General features: G+C 37.9%; 1 protein-coding gene across 2 annotated transcripts in view; it reads right to left on the bottom strand.

Annotated features, from left to right (window-relative positions):
* The window catches only part of LAMA4 (laminin subunit alpha 4), a 100,991-nt gene that overhangs the window by 8,687 nt on the left and 74,990 nt on the right, over positions 1-17,314 (bottom strand). Inside the window, exons 23-34 of one of the 2 annotated variants that reach the window (XM_050315857.1) lie at positions 16,807-16,978; positions 14,632-14,763; positions 13,519-13,661; positions 10,082-10,220; positions 8,842-8,979; positions 7,196-7,329; positions 5,771-5,935; positions 4,931-5,084; positions 4,054-4,244; positions 2,323-2,512; positions 1,305-1,460; positions 133-292 (exon numbers count right to left, since the gene is read on the bottom strand). In XM_050315857.1, the coding sequence (XP_050171814.1) occupies positions 133-292; positions 1,305-1,460; positions 2,323-2,512; positions 4,054-4,244; positions 4,931-5,084; positions 5,771-5,935; positions 7,196-7,329; positions 8,842-8,979; positions 10,082-10,220; positions 13,519-13,661; positions 14,632-14,763; positions 16,807-16,978 (1,874 nt within the window). The remainder of the gene's footprint in view (positions 1-132; positions 293-1,304; positions 1,461-2,322; positions 2,513-4,053; positions 4,245-4,930; positions 5,085-5,770; positions 5,936-7,195; positions 7,330-8,841; positions 8,980-10,081; positions 10,221-13,518; positions 13,662-14,631; positions 14,764-16,806; positions 16,979-17,314) is intronic. The other variant, XM_050315858.1, reaches the window with a different exon arrangement.

Here is a 17,314-nt window from a genome sequence, read left to right as displayed (position 1 = left end):
CAATCTGTATTTGATAATCCTTACAGCTCACAGTCTCAGAAATTACCACAACCTTTAGTGAAATATGCCATTCTGAAGCACGGTGAATACTGCAATCTCATTATGGGATACATTTGTTTAGAAGTGTATTACCAAGGACGACATATCCTCCTTCTGATGAAAAGTAAGTTCCTGCTTCTGATGGGCCTTCAAAGCAAGGCGTTACACTAAATGTCTGCGAAGCTGAAGTAATTGGTCTTCCATTGAGCTGTAAGTTGCTGAGACAACCATTGAAACTGTAGACAGAATTAATCTGAGGGGTAAAAAAAAGCATGATTAGTAGATAAACTGCTTGTGGAAGGAAATAAATTCTCCTGTCCTTATTTTTCCTTGTTTATAAGCTAAGGCTGTAAGGCTGTGATTGTCTGGCTCCTTTTAATTACATGGTGTTTATTAATTAAAAAAATCTAAGGAGTGACCATTTGCTGGTGTACTTGTCTTAGCCATATTATTCTGTGATAATTTTTACCACATTATAATGATTTCCCTTGTTAGGCTCACAGCACTGAAGATTACCTTGAAATAATCTCTCTTATGTTCATTTTTGCTTTGACATACCTAACAAGATAGATAAACTCTGAAAAAGCAGACCCTATCTTGCCTCAATGCTGTGAGTTATGTATAACACTGCCTTGCTCTAGTTGTGCTTTGTTTCTCACAGTTCAGTAAGGACTTTTTGAGAAACAGAACAAGTTGGAATTACCTTGAGGTCATCAGAGAGACATGAGAGGCTACAAAAAGCACTTTTCCTGCTTCCCTTCTCTTGAAACTGTTTTTAATTAAAATTCTAAAGATTGCCTTGAAGGAGACTTTGTTATATTAATTTTTGCTTTAACACCCCTTTCTATATACTTCAGTACCAAGCTGTAGAACAGAATCTTGACTTCTAGGTAGTGTCTTAAAACAGAGATACTAAACCAATATGAAAATCTCTTCGAAACCCGTTCTACATCTCAGAACTCAGGGTGAAATTGATCTTGCATAACTATACCTGTGTCATCTAAGCTTGGATGTTGCTAGGATTTTTCTGTTCCTTGTGAACCACTGGCTTTCCAGTTGTTGCTGCAAGTCTGTGGAAGCCTAGCCGAGCTACCACCAGCCCAGCCCTGTGGGGGCTTTGCTACAGACTTGAACTGAGGCGTCTGCTCCACAGTGTGCCGAGGATTCAGATCTAGATATGCTTTTGCCTGAACCCATCCTTACAATCAGCTTTTGTATTAGGTGTACATAGAGGTATGGGCTGATTTAACAGGTGTCTGCCTTACCTGGATATTTTTTACGGCTTTTCCGGGAGCTACACCTCCAATGTAGAGTGGTGCAGTGACTTGCCAAGCATTAGTATTACCGCCAAAAGATTCTTCCAGTACTCGGAGACCATCAATTATCAAGTGACCACTATTTTTACCTCTAGTAAATATCACCTAGGAAGGGAAGAAAAATAGTGTGTGGAAGATTGCTTTCACTTGTAAAGGGATCACTCCTGTGCAGTGGGAGAAGACAAGACATTTGAGAAGAAAAGCTTGTGAGTGATACTCTACCAGCCTTGTTTTGTTAACTGCCAGTACTTTTTGCTGGGCAACCCTCTTTTTACACATTCATGTGAAAGCTAGATAGTAAAACTGCTGACTTTCTTATGTTTTGATGTACAAGGCAGAGGTAATCAAGGTGTCACAAGGTCTGCTGAGAATCTACCTGTCTTATATCTGCATACATGATTTGTTGCTACCTCTCACTGTTGGCATTTTCATAGTCTTTTCTAGCTTTATGGTCTGGATTCATCCAACCTGCTTTAAACTCTTAAATGCCCAAGCTTACTAACTGTAGACTTCATTGGTAGTTAGTGAGGAGAGAGATACCTACAGAGGGAAATTCACCTTAATTCCTAAAATTATCTTTTTATTTTGATAGACTACAGAGGGAACCCAAGACAGCTGTGCTCGTAAGCATTTCAAAGACATTTGCTGAACAAAATTATCATAGTCCTTTCTTTCCTAGCTCACTTAACTCTTAATTGCCTTGCTTTTCTGCTTGTTTCTGTCACTTCTATTCAGCTGTTTGTGCTGGGATTTGCTGGATTTTTATAACTGACTCACTTTCCTGCCCTTAATTAATGACTCGATAAAATGCCACATGGAAGATTTAAAAATATTGGTGTAAATTTCTCAACATATAAGTATGTTTATAAATACATGAATGAAAGCTCCCTGGGCTGTCACATTAGCAGTGTGTTTACTGCAGCCTTGATAGCAAGTGCCATCATAATGATTGCTTTCTTTTACTTACATCGTGCCACAGACCATCATTGTATTTCTCTTGGCTCTTAATCCTTATCTTCTGCTGACCAGCATTAAACATAAAAACGAGTCGACCATGAGCAACAAAAAGGGCCATGAAGTTGGTCTCTTTTTGATCCGAAATGTAGAAAATCATTCCATGAGATGAGTGAGTTTTCAGGCTGATAGAGAACTGAGCTCTGGCACATAAAAAAACCAGTATTAAAATTAAAGTAGATATACTTGACTTAAATCAAACATCAGGCAGAGGAAGGCTGAGATTTTCCTTTCATCCAGAACAATATACATCTATTTTATGGAACTCGTGTTTCTGAGAAACATTTGGTGCTGGTTGTTCGAGTAGAAGTCAAAGCTGAAGAAGAAGCTGCCTGGCAAGGAAATTGTTTTCAAAAATTAAAATTTCTGGAGTGAATAAATTCAATGCAGACCAAAAAACCCTGACACTATATACACTGTATTTCCATTCCTGTTGAACAGCAGTGTAGGGGGAATTTTTAACCATGATGGCATGGAGGCTTGATAGTTCACAAATCTTTAATGCTATTCCAAACTTGGTGCTAAGCTTCCTCTTCCTTGTAGTTCCTTGTGAAGTCCATGACAATATGGGAAGTTATACATTGTTGGTTTGACAATGTCAACAGTGAAAATTTCTTGAGTGATTTCTATTATTACTTTGGGTCTGAACCATGGCAAAGCGGTATTGGTGTAGGACAGTGCCAAAACTGACTCCACCTTCTTCTCAGGTGACTAAACTGGCTTCCTTTCTTCATATTGTCTCAAGAATCTCTACATTGCAACTTGCATTTGTGTTTACATTCCATACACACTTAGACCCTTGCCAATATCAGTTGTTTTAAAATACACACAAGTCATGTGTTTTTTTTAAAATGCAGATTACAAAGATGAAGATTTAATAATGGTTGGAAAATAAATATGTGCTGTAGGGATGAAGATGGGATGAAGGTATTAGAGTTTGGGTTTTCCTTCATATGGACAGCATCAGGACTGCCCTAAGTAAAACAGTATTGAATTAAAATAAACATAATGGGGTTTTTTTATTTAAATCAGGAAATGGCACTCTTCTGAGTTAGTAGTCTGGTATGCTTCCAGGAAGTGCTGTGCTGTTGAATTGATAGTCTTTAATGGAAACTATTAAACCAAAATCCTCGTTGATCTTAACATACTGCATGACAAAGTCTGTGGGAGCATGAAAATGAAGTTTCAACGGTATCTGGACTCGTTATTACTTGAATTTCCATTGAATTGGACATAGCTTTATGTGTAGATTCCTAACCATTAAACTGTTTACAAGGTCCACTCAGCATATAACTGCTTCATTTCTTGGTGAGCTTTCATGTTCTTCTCCACCTCCGCTCCACTGTCATTACTTCTTGGATAAGAGACAGATTGTGTGTTGCTTGCACAGAACTGACATCCTCAAAAGCTTCATTAAAATAGGCAAGGAGACACATTTTGTTAATATACAATGGAGATGAAGACTCCACAAGAGGGATGTAACTGGAAACACATTGTACGTATTGCTTTTACTCAACTGAAGCACATTTTAATATAACCTAACAACATCTTCTATACAAAATTTGGCCTAAAATATAAAGGAAAAAGCCACGGTAACAGCAGAAATGTGTCCCATTTTAAAAAATTTGAAGTACATCTTTCTCCTCCTCAATATATTTAATTTTTATTTCTAAAGTCACTTTACCTTTGACTGAAATCCTTTGGTATGTGATCAAATTCTTGCCGGCTGTTTGCTGTCCCTCCAAACTGATAGGCATGTTCGGTTGCCTTGGGATTCATCAGCAAGTGGCACTGAGGGTCTCTTTGCATATTCACTTGATAGAGTTTTTTGAGGCCAGTTGAAGGCTGTGAAATCTTGTCTTTCTCTCTTTCCACCTTCATAGAAAAAGAACTATTAATCATAATTTTAAACTAAAATTGACATAATAAAACAGGAGTATCATTTATATCTAAGCTAGTAATATTACATAAATGCCAGGACTGTTTCCAAATAAAATTTTCCCTGAACAGATCTAATGTAGATCCTGGTTTAGGACAGAACAAGGGATAAACAAAATGCATGTGTAGCTAACATAATTACAATTCAATCCTTTTGCAGTTTTCCTAGTTAAATCTTTTCCTCTCTGCTTTTGATGGTATGAGCTGTACCATAGGCCTAAGAGGACATGCTTGAACTAAAAATTCTGCATGCTGAAGGAAAGGTTTGTTTCACATTTATAATAATATGTGCTAATTGTAGCCAGTAGAGAGAGCCACACAGAAGGAGCTGAGAACAGAAACAGGCTTATTACTTTTATAATATACAAGATATCAAGAAGGCTTTTTTCTGCAGTACTTTATTTAAGAAGTCTGAAATTTTATTTTGCAGCTCTAGCAAGAGAGAATGATGCAAGTGTAGGCCAGAGCAATCATTTGTAGTAATGGAATATGTAAAGGAGCAGGATACTTCCCTTTATATATCTGCAATTGTCTTTATGCATTTTGGATCTATGATTTGGAGAATTTCCAGTCGTGGCATTTCGTTAAACTCTAGGGTGGTACTGGGGCAATTTGTAGCAAACCTTTTTATTACGGTTCCCTTTGGCTTTTGATGAGTTTTTTCCTTTCTTGTGGAGAAGAGCTACTGGAGGAGATTCAACAGGGCATCCATACAAAGATGTCTGAACTTTCTCAGAGTACTTCTGGAAATCTTCTACTTCTACCTCTTCATCCAACCTGTTTCAAAGAGGAGGTGAAAAGAACACTTTCCCCACTCCCCCCAAGTGTTGGAACTGTCTTCATAAAAGTCACAGAATTGTGCATTTGTAGTTTAATTGATGTTTGAAGGGCTATTTTTCATTCTTGGATCATGGATAAAAACAGAGATTGACCCTCAATCTTTGGGTAATATGGACAGCCTATACCACCTCTGACTATTTATGCTAGCATAAACAAAGCCTATCAATCTGCAGCATCAAATTTACTTTAAAATCTCTTATATAAGAACATTTCATAAAGCAGTTAAGATCAACATATTCTGACCATTTTCACATGACCAAATTCCTAACTTCCCCAGCTCCTGTGAGATGCTTTAATATCATTTTGTTTCAAAGGTAGAGCTGAAAGCTGCATAATATAAATGTAAATTACAGCTATGCAAATTATACATTGCACCAGCAGCATTAGCAGATACAGTAGTGAGAGCTGATTTCATCAAGTTATTCCCACCTTAACAATATCTTAAACCTAGCAGGTCTGTCCCAGCAGATTCCATGGCAAATAAGGTAAGAATCTTATTCACACATATTGTCTAGCCTCACAAAACGAGACAGAAATTTTTATTGTGACAATAACCACTTCTCTTGACCTACTATTCAAGGTGCTGGGCAGTGACTCCCTGTGTTTGGGAGGAATTTACGCACCTAGTGAAGTAAGCATTGCTTATGCAGCCAGTGAAGTTGGCTTGCTGCGTTCTGAGGGGAGAGCCACCAAAATAAAACTTCTTGATGCTGTCTGGGCTTTTCCCTGCTCTGTCCTTTCCTGGGTTCTTCTTGCTTTGTTTCTTGTCATCAACAGTCAGCTCATACCTGCAAAGGCAAAGCATCCATTTTGCAGGCTAGTTTCGGAAATGTCAATGCCAGTGGTTAGACAGCATATTACATGCACCCAAAATGCTCCACTCAGTGCATACATCCCTGAATGGTAGTGCTCAAGGTCATGAGAAGACCTTGCTTTCAGCTGTGCAACAAGTAGCAGTGCAATAAACCATGACAGAGTTGTGCACAAAGACCCATGGATTTAATATTATCCTGCAGTTAATTGTGAAGTCCAAAAATATACAGTCCACTCAGTGACAAAAGATAAACTAAAGGATTGTAATTAAATGGATGGAGCCACCATTTGCGTAAGATAAGATCTAAGCACATGCTAATCCTTCTTGTTTACGCCTCTATCCCTTTTTCCTTCTCTTTCATCAAAGAACATTGAATTTTGAACTTATACAATGCTTTTTACCAAATCTGATTTTGCAACACAAGCCAGGAAGAAGAAACTGAGTATAACTAAAGCATCAGACATAGATTTTGTTTGACAAGGTCAAAATTCAGCACACTCAGGGAAACGTGACAATACCCAAGGCTATTCCAAGGCACCTTTTCACACTATCAGCTTTTCAAACTATGATTCTTGGATGTCAGAAGTCATAGATACAAGCATCTACTTCCATTAGAAAAGTAAGAATGACCTGCTTGCACCTGTATAGGTTCTTGAAGAAAATTGTTTTGATTATTTGACCTTCTAAGAGAATTTGAAACATAGAAAACAACAGTAAAACATACTAATAAACCAGTACTTTCAAGTTTTTTAAGAAGCACAGGGAGAGACTTATTCTCTGCTGCTGTATTTACTCTTACATTTGTGATTGTCAGTGCTAAAAATATTTTGAACATGTTCCACTGTATATATCCCAAATGAATGCTTTATGTGAAGAGGCCTCAATTACTTCAGAGTCAATTGGGGATTGCTTTAGCAAATTAGAAGAACCAATCCTGATGAAAAATGATTCTTATACTTGTATTGAATTATATTAAACTGCTTTCTTACCTGAAGACAAAAAACAATCTAAGCTTTGAGAAAAACTATTATTTTGATTTTACTAAAAATTCTAATCATCTTGTACTCAGGGCAAGCTGGCCAGTTTTCAGTCACTGAACTGGTCAGTTAAAAATATCACTTAAAAAAAGCACTGCTTAATTGTCACTTTGAAAGTGAGTATTAAATGATAATGTGCTTTACAAGAAATATTTTTATTCTAAAGGTAAGGAATAAAAGATGCTGGACAGCTTTACCTTTCTGGGGTGACAGAAGTAATGATGAAGTGGGTTTTTCCATCGTTGTAATTTCGGTCTGATGACTGAATTTTGGTTCCACTTGCATTTAAAACAACAGCACCTCTGTCCATAGAGATGGATAATACATCTGACTGAAATACAGACAAAAACATCCTCATAAGCAAGTATAACACAGAAAAATTATCAGTTCTCCGCATTTTCCTATTGTATTTGTTTTCCTTCCTGCTGTTTTCCCCATTTGTGCTTAATTTGCAAAAAGATATACTCTGAGAAGCAGAACAGGAGATGATATCATTAGAACTTAAATTTTTGCTGAATTCTGGGAACTCTGCTGCTCATTATGTCTAATGTATCTGTCACATGAGCTCCTTCTATCTAGCATGAACGTATGATGTTTACATTTCCTTTGTGTTTCTGGTAACCCAGTACTGTATTGAGCAGCTGTTGCTGTGAGATTCCTGCTGTCATAAGATCAAGACCTTTTTTTATTTGCCTTGCCTAATTCCTCCTGATCAGACTTTTTCAATCACTCAAAATTATCTCAGAGATAAGATCTGCTATCTGGGTCAGGCATACAGGATCATTGTGCCACTAGCAGAAATACTCTCTGTTCCATTAGAGCAAGCACTGTCACTGTGCACTGGTAGGAACCATGCTGTTTCATTCTCTCAAGTGCTAAATAGCTGAACTTCTGTTTATTAAGTAGGGCACTTGGCACCTCATAGGATTAGAGCTTTTGAGTTAAAACCTGAAGTGGTGTGTGTAAGGCCTCATTTATGCAAACGATGTGGATAACTGACACGGTTACTGATTTCAATTTGAGGTAATACTCCAGGCTGCAAAATGTGAAGTGTTATCGGTGTCACACAGCCTTCCCTGCTGCACTGCTGGTGATATTCTGCAAGGATAGCAGAACAGACATTTGGAGGTGGTTGCAAATGTTCTGTCATCTGAGCTCATGCTTGCTGCAGATGTCAGTCTGAGTCTTGGGATTGCTTTGTCTCACACAACATTTTGTGAGTGCAAGTCCATATTTCTGCCTGTGTCACACTTCTGAGGGGGTATTGAGAGCAGCCTGGCTTCCGATGGCTGCAAGGAGCTATTCTCAAGTGCAGCTTTTCCCTGTCACACATGGAGGTCTGATTACCATCTGGGAATATAGGCAGCTTTCGGACTGATTTCTGTCATGTCAGCAATGCTCAAAATACCATGCCACTAATTCAAACAAACTTTACTTCTAGGTGATTGTCTCTGGAAGGCAAATGTCAGGTCCTTAGTATTATTTGTACATTGGTAGCACCTACAGGTCCAAATAGGGATTGCAGTGCTGCTGAGCACAGCAAGATACACTGCGCATTTCTGCCCTAAGGATTTAATTGAGTACAAATGGATACATGGTGATTCTAGGCATATGATCCAGTTCTCTTCTCAACATCAAGATAATGTCTAAGAATTGCTGTTTTTCATCTGTGGATCAAATGCAAACTGCGAAAATGAGGTCACCAACAAATACTTCTATATTGCAGACTGCTTTCTCTGTTATGAAAGCGTGAACCAAAAAATTGTATTATTCTCCTAGTACTCTGCTGGGAAAAAAAATGCAAGGATAAAATAAAACAAACTGTAAAGAAATAGATACTCACTCCCTCAGAATAGTAAAACAACAGCCCACTGGGCTGCAATGTCCGGAAATTAAAGCCTCCTTCAAATTCAGTAAAGAGGGATGCTTTTTGGCTTGACGCAATGAAGCTCTCTCCATTGAAGTATGCATTGCGGGACATCTGTGTATTAAATAAAACAAAATTACAAATAAATCTCAGAAAACATTTCAATAATTAAAAGGATGAGGCTATTTTTTTTTTCAAGGTACAACCAGTTCAGTTTTAGAAAGCCTTTTATTTTTCCTGCATGTCTTAACCTAATTTATGTGGGCTTTCCATCGTATGCCAGGAAAATCTTAAGAAAGTGTAGCAATTTATTCTCAGTCTCCTGGGATCTTGGCCTCGTCCTAAGTCTGCTGATGTTAGTGAGCATGAAGAGTGGAAGCAGATGGGGCTTATACCCCTGTCTGAGTTGTGTGGCACTGAGTCACAGTTCCAACGAGTGATGTATTAGCTTGTGTGCTGCACTGAGTGTTGGGGTGGGGTGGAAGGTGTTGGGCATGGTGGTCTATAACCCTGTGAGTCTCAGGAGCAATACTGGGTCCAAGGTCGGACAAATTCCATATAACTTCCTTGTTGACAGAGGGTGTGACTGTGTGAGGAGTTCTGCAAGTGGCGGGATCTTTCTTCTTCACAGGTTTGTAGCATGGTTTTGGACAGACATGACTGCAGGATGAAGACACCAAACACTGTTTAGATTTACCAGCCTTGCGTTATAATGGACAAATGATGAATGATGGAAGGGATCAGAAGCAAAGTGGCAATTTTCTCAGTGCTAATGCTGTGCAGTGTGTGTGCGTGTCACAGAGGAAGAACTGGTCTTGAAGGGAGAATATTTTGCTGCCTTTTCCATTTCATACATCTGTATTAGGATGCGTGTGAGGACAATTCTCCTTGTATCTTCAAGAAAAACAAATTACATTGCAATATTTCCTTTCAAAATACAGCACACAATTTATTTCAGGCCCAGCTTTCACACTGCAATTTCACATACGAGCAGTATCAAGTGAAACACCTTGTGCTGTAATTCAAGGTGAAAATTGGGTAGTATGTCAGCAGACTTAACAGACACCTCCCCACACACCTCCCCTGCCAATCAATGAGCAAATGATTATTTCCTTGGTGGAAGACTGTCCTTCCACTGTTTGGAGTAAAACTCAAGCTCATAGCTATATCCGTTGTCAAAAATTTGCTGTTAAGTCTCAAATGATGTTATGCTTACCAATGAATCCTCTGGGCACCCATAGCTGATTCCTAGCGTTCCTGGTTCTTCCAACAAGTTGAAATCCTTCTTTTGGAACTGGAAACCCTTCATGCAGCCTTTAAAGCCGATGCTTCCTGCCAGATGTGAACTAATGCTGCTGGAAAACAATGCCAAACAAGCTGCAGTTAGATAGCCCTTGCCTTTCTGAACAGACTTTTGTTGCCAAGATGTTCTAAAGGGCTTGGAAAAATGTCAATAATTTGCTTCACTAGTGCTCAATTCTTGCATCTTTATGTAAAACAACTAATTAGCCACATTATGTGTTTTGAAAAGTTAAAATGCACCAGTTGTAATAAATTTTATGGGGAGAAATACGTGAGAATTCAGAGAGGACATACATATAGAGTAACTTAAAACAGTTAAAAAAATAGATGCTGAAATAAAAAGACTTATTTTAAAATATATTTCTACCCCCTTAAAGTTAAAATCAATGGATTTTTATCTTGATTTTTTTAACATTTTAGAAAAATTCTGATTTAGTTTCCTGTCTTGCTTTTACTAGCAAGCTATATTCTTGTCTTTGGAAGCAAATGGAGTCTCTATTTCTTAAAAAAAGTGTTAACAGAGGTCAGGGAAGTAAGAGCAAATTCTACTTGCTGATGTGTGGGTTTACAAAATTGTAAATGCGAAGCAGTAGATGGGCTTCCAGGATCCTGTTTATGTCAGATTTGAGGTAGACAGCAGTTGAGTGTATCCCAACTGCTCCTATTCATTACTCCCAGTTTTTCAACTCCACACCTTACCAAGATATCACAACGTTACAGCATAGGGTGAATAGAGTTGAATTTGTCCTCACTATTCTCAAGGTGCAAGAAGAAGTAAAATCGTAGTTTTTGACAGGGCAAGGAAATTAGATGGAATCTACTGGGTACCAGTCCAAGAGATAACTGGGGAACAAATGGAGTGAATGTGAAATCCAGAGTTTTGACCTGGCTACCTGGAAAGTGTCTTTGCTCTTTGAGCAATGTGTACCTTAGCAGTGGGATTCTTTTCACTTCATGTGAAATGATACTGTTGACATCTGCTTCTGCACTAGTTATCTATGAGTTATCTCACTGTAAGGTAGACACTGGAAACGTGGCAGATGAATCAAGCTCTTAGAATGCTTATTTTGCTGCATTGGCAAAAATGGACCATTGGGTAAAGTACTGCAGATGTACTTGTACATGTCTGAAATAAGGTGAAAGGAGGACTCCTGTAGAGGCTTAATTTGCTCCTCAGTGAAATCAGCAGGAAGACAAAATCAACAGGAAGGCTCTGGCCATTCTCACCAAGATTTCGATGAAAGTGTGGGGTATCAGTCTACCTGTATATTCTTTACTCTGATTGACCATGTGACTGGCTGAATGCCACAAAACTGCCTGTTAAATGCCATTAACCTAACAACAGGTTCTAGCAACAGGAACTATGGAAGATAGGCTTTCACCTAAAGGAAGGCTTCTGAGTTAATTTCTTAACAGTTCTCAGTGTCCCATACTCCTATGTCCCCCTAGCTTTCTGCTTCATGCAGTGACTGAGGTGAAAGAGAAATAATGTATAATGGTACTTCTAGATTCATTTATTTGGAGAAGAAAGACAGTTGACAGAGAAAAGTGCATTTCAAGTGAATGGAAAAACACTCCTTTAAAAGAATATGAAACTCCTCCTCCAAGACTAAAGCTATCTTCCCACCCTGCTGTTGCCCAGCAAAGTTATTAAAATATAAGTCTGTCTGCAAAAAGAAAGCATAAATATCAGTAGTGGATAGTAGTAGTAGGGAGATAGTAGTACATCATCAGTAGAATATTAACTTATGCTCCTGATGAAAATGGAATGATATCACCACATTTGGACCATACTTTTTGCTGTCTACCCTTGTTATGAGAATGAAAACTGAGTACAATATAAGAGACAAAGCTGTAGCTCTGCTTAAATAATTTCTGTATATATTTTTCAACATTATAATTGATCATATTTTTACAATGTCTGTGGGTTTTTTTTCTGATATAACTTGTTAATTGAGATGTTATTTTTCCTGCTTTGAAAGTACCTTCCAGGTGTGTACAAGAATAACCACAATCCACTCCGAAAACTGCAGGCCTAATTCACGTGATTCATCTTCTATCCTACATTTGTGAGCAAGTCTTATCTGCCACTGAACTGCTCAACTGCTTTGATTTCTAGGTCCTTCTGGGCTTTTTCAGTGTTCTTTAGGCTTGATTAACCAAAGAAATTTTCACTATCCTTTTTTACTTTGTTTCTAGATCATTAATGTATTTAATACCAACCCTAAGAAAGATCCTTTGAGCATGTGCTGTAGACTTTTTATATTTGAAGAGTTAGTACTATGTCCTATTTTCTCTTTCCCAGATGCTAGCTAATCCACTGCAGCCTTTCCCCTCTCCACTCCACTAGTTTTCTTAATAGCCCTTTATGACAGACCATTGTAAAGAGCTATTTGAAAGGACGGATAAATTTATATACTCTTTCTGCCTTGCTGACCACTTTGTTTACATGTTCAAGTAATTCCATGGGATTGAAAGGCATCATTTTTCCTTACCTGATGTTTGTCCCTATCTTCAAAGCTTCAAGATTAAGTATTTTATATATATATATATATATTTTTTTTTTTTTTTTCTACATGGAGGATATTTTAAAGAGAAATGGTATTCCTATTAGTAGTTGTGACACTTGAAACAGCAGCTGGAGCCCTTCTGAAAATGCAGGCCTTGCTGTCTGACCCTGGGAATGAATATTGCCTATCAGAAGAGCATGTTCTTCTCCAAACAGCCAGTTTGCTCTCAGAACATGACCCTGGGGTCCGGCAGATTCCTACTGCAGGAAATTAGAGCTATAAACTCTACAGAGACTAAACTTGGCTTCTGTCAAATGGCGCAATGGGAAAATGAGACTTTTTCTTTTCTTCCCACGCCTACACAGAGCCAGCTGACTTGAATCTGGAGGGAACCAGGGATGGATAAGAACTGAAATGCTTAGTAGGAAAAAGATCATCTTTATGTTTGACAATGCAGTTGTTAGAGGGTCTTGATCCTTTAGCTAGTGCATTGCTATTTTACAACGATCACTTTTTGCAGAGTAAGAAGGAATAGCAATTTTATATAATAATGTGTTCTTTGAAAATGCCTTTTTGTTTTAAGAAGATGACTCTTTCTGTTACCCTTACTAAAACTAGGCCAGTTTTAGTAGAGTTTAACTGACTGTGCTAGATCAAGTCTTATCCCTGGTACTTCAGGGCTCTGAGAGACACTTAGAAGAATGTCTGAGGGGTTGTTTTACATAAGGTGTTGATGCCAAATAAAATATTTTATTGTTACCCCTTCAGCAAAGGTCATACAACATAACTTAAATATGGTGATCACTTGAATATAATGATTGAATCCCAGTCGTAAACCAACCTGGAGTGCAAGATCTCAGCAGGTGCTCCTCCGATGTAGATATCCGTGAATGGCATTGCTGTTCTTTCGTTGTCCACACTTTTTATATGTCTCCTGTCTACTACCAAGATCATCTTTTTAGAATTGTGATATATAATAGAAATCTGAAAAGAAAAGCATGTGTTTAAAAATGCTATCTTTTGTAAGTTGTCATGGTGATCTTGCAAAATTGATTGGATCTTTATATCTTTTTGTTTGAAAAGTTCCTCCCATTTACCAAAGAAGTAGTTTGTAAATTGGGAGATGCTGACAAGGATTAAATCCATAGGATATTTCACTTATGAATAAATCCACATGAAAATACCCCTGTCAAGTTCTGCACTGTGGTGAACAGATAAGCTCCATTAACTTCAGAGTGCTTTCTTGGTTTATCCAAGAAGTTAGGGCATACTTCTTAAAAAACTTATTTTGTTGTGAAAGCATAAAAGGCATAATTGTGCTCTACTTAAAGATAAATAGAACTATAGTTGGGGGTCAGGAATCAAGCTGAGTTTACATCAAGTGAATGTCAGGAGAAGCAACTCACTAAGGGAGATTTGCACAGTCACAGTTACACTTGCTTAAAGCAAATTCCATAAAACCAAATAGAAATAAATATTTTACATTTGCCAAAGTCCCTAAAATACTGTGCATATATAAAAGGATGATACCAAATCAACTCTTTTCAAATGAAATGGGAAATGCCATGATTTTTGTAATACAATGCATAGCAACTAAGGTGGTCAAGTTATAATGACATGATTTTAGTTGAACAGAGTTGTATATTTGAAATATAGAGCTGTCTTTGATATAATTGAATTTTGACTTAATAACACTTTTTCTCCCATATGAACTGTCCTATCCTTGGCTAACAATAAACAGAATCTATCTAAAAGCACTGATTTATGAGGAGGCAGGGAGAGCCTTCCCTTTCCACTGCTCAGTAGTGGTGTGGGTCTTCCATGCACTCTACTCTTCTACCTGTTCTACTGTATCACCACCTGGACCCTCATCATGGGTGTTGGAGCAATTATCGCTGCTTTGGAGTTTCTGGGGTAACTGGGCAAATAGTTATGATAGTAACCACATCTCTACCTCATGAAATTTAGCATCATTAATCTGAGCCTTCTTCATGGAGTCCTCAAGAAGCACAGGACCATTGCTGAAGCCAAAGTCATAGCGAAGGTACAAGAAACCATTGTGCATCTCTAGGCTGAAGAACATGCTCTGTATAAAACAAAACAGCAGTCAGAAAAGCAGTATGTGTGGCAGCAATTAAAAAAAATCAATAAACAGTGTTATGAGAGTGATGTGAAAAGCATGCTGGGAAAATATATTTTTATTTGCCAAACTATAACACATATATATTTTTATATCTATAATATTTGTGTATATATGCACATGCACACATAATTGTTTTATAAATGACACTCTTTTGAAGACTTGGTAAACTGTTTCCTTATAGAAATAATATCTAGTAGCACAGTAATGTCAATATTCTTTACCAGCAAAGTATTCCTAATGCAAACACAACTATTTACTGTCAAAGTAATACCATGTGCCCTAAGTGAATGATGTTATACAGGTAAAAGCAGTGTTGCACTAGAATAGCTGCATCTACATTAGCAGGTTCTGTCATAATGTCTGTAATCACTCAGGGATTTTTTGTCTTTTCACAGCCCTGATCAACACTGGTGTATTTACTGAAGGTTGAGCAATAGCTAGTGTCTATTTACTATGTATTTAGGTTTTGGAATTCCTGTCCATTCCTGCTTTATGGTTTAGCCTCTCTTCTGTGGCTGGATGACCTAGATTTTATAAACAGGAAAAAAAAATTCTTTAAGGAGTGCTTGAAATGAAGATCTGTACCGTAGAATTAGTCTGGTGCCAAAACTGAACATAAAGAAACAGAAAGGGCAGTTTACAGCATATGTGCATCTGGGTTAACGCTTTTAATGTCAATGCTTGTCTCCTGTCCTAGCATTCATACTGTTGTTTCCATGCCTAATGGAAACAAGGGAACAATAATTCTCAAAACTCTACTGCAGGCCAAGAACTGCTGTCTTTGACACAAATGAGTCCACCTTCAGAAGTCATTATTTAAAGAAGTAAGAATAGGCTTTAATCTAGTACTTTTAAATGAAACTGGATCTTGGGTTTGTTATGAACGGCTTAAACTTGAAAATGAAACAGGGATTACATTCAGAATATTTATGAGCTGTCTTTGCAGAACTGAATAATGGACCAGCTTACACAGACTTTCTAAAAGTGCTTGTGAGCGGACATGGTCTCCTCCATCTGTCAATCCAACTTGATTGCAGCTTCTACTATCAAACACAAAGTGCATATATCTCCAAAAAACCTCTAGGTGCTTTTGCTTGGAAGAAAAATAACTCATCTGCAATAGAGGCTGTTAAACTTTTAAGAGCAGCTGCTTAGTCAAAGCCTCCTAAGAATGAAGGTAAGTGGTAGCATGAGTAAATTGCTGCAGAGTAAATTGCTTCCCACCACCCTCCTCTAAAAATCACTCTAAAGGCAAACATTAGAGAGTTCTAATGAGAATGGATTTTTTTTCTCTTCTAAATGCTTAATGCAGTGTTACATGTAGGTGTCTAGACAAGTGTCTGTCTGTGGCTGCAAAAGAAAAATGTTTTCTGTGGCTCTGCCACGTTGTAATCCACACAGGATTGGGAGCTTGATGTGGAGATGCACAAAGACAAAAAAATCCAATGTCTTCATAGGATATTTTCATATACTTTCTTCAAACTCTGTGTCACCCTCAGACCTCAGAAAAGCTGCTGACATTTGGATCAAGCCTTTTTTTTTGGAGTGCTTTCTATTTTCAGTAACTTAAATATTTAACTCTAGTACACCCTGAGGCACAGCTATAAAGTGGCAGCTACCACAAAGTGTCTGCTTTTGGGGAGTTACTTCATAGAAATTTCATATCGCTTTGATTGTGCATTCACATTTAAATAAAGGTACAACTACTGGGCTTAACTGGAGTCTCTCTCAAAGTATCATCACAAGCATATGACCAGTTTGAAGTCCTGACTGTCTCTGGATGAAAGCAGAGTCCAACTCATCTTCCAAGCCTGAGTATAAGCCTCATCTTCCTGAGACCTTTTCAGAGCAAGTCTGGTGCAAGTGCACCAGACGAATACAAAATATTTCCTCTTTTCTGAAGTTAAGTGTAAGGACATAAACAATTTGGATTGGGGAACTTGTGGTGCTCATGGGTAAAGGGTACCAGCAGGATTTGGTACTCACTCCATTAATCATCAGCAGGATCAATCCGTTGTCTGTAGGCGTTCGAACTTCTATGTCAAACCGAGTTACCTGGCTGAATCTTCCCCTTCTCTCAATGTTTCTTGCCAAGGCATAGCCAGAGCCATCAAAGAAATAGCTCACAGCCCGGCTCTGAGTGAAAGCCAGCTTATCTCTAGAAAAGAACAACATGGGAAAGATCAGTTGGTATGTACCCACTTTAATTTAGGGAAACTTAAAAGCCTTTACATACTTTATTGAAATAATTGTTCTGAACTTCTGCTTCTTCCTGGCAATGGTGAGATTGATGACTTTCTTTCAAATTTTTTTCTGGGAATTCTTTTCTAAAAAATAGCGTGTAGCTTTGGAGGTGTATGTAACTCCTTCATTGTGCTTTAATCCTGTGCTGTATGTAGAGGACAGGAAAATTCTTTGCTCATCCTTGTAAAGTGACAGGCCCACAGCACCTCCTCGTTATAAGGGTACACTTACATTTCTATTAAGAGCTTGC

Source organism: Myiozetetes cayanensis, unplaced genomic scaffold, assembly GCF_022539395.1.
Source record: "Myiozetetes cayanensis isolate MyiCay16 unplaced genomic scaffold, myiCay2020 scf2-11, whole genome shotgun sequence".
NCBI lineage: Eukaryota > Metazoa > Chordata > Aves > Passeriformes > Tyrannidae > Myiozetetes > Myiozetetes cayanensis.
Note: the sequence above shows the minus strand (reverse complement) of the source record. Positions and strands in the feature narration are given on the sequence as shown.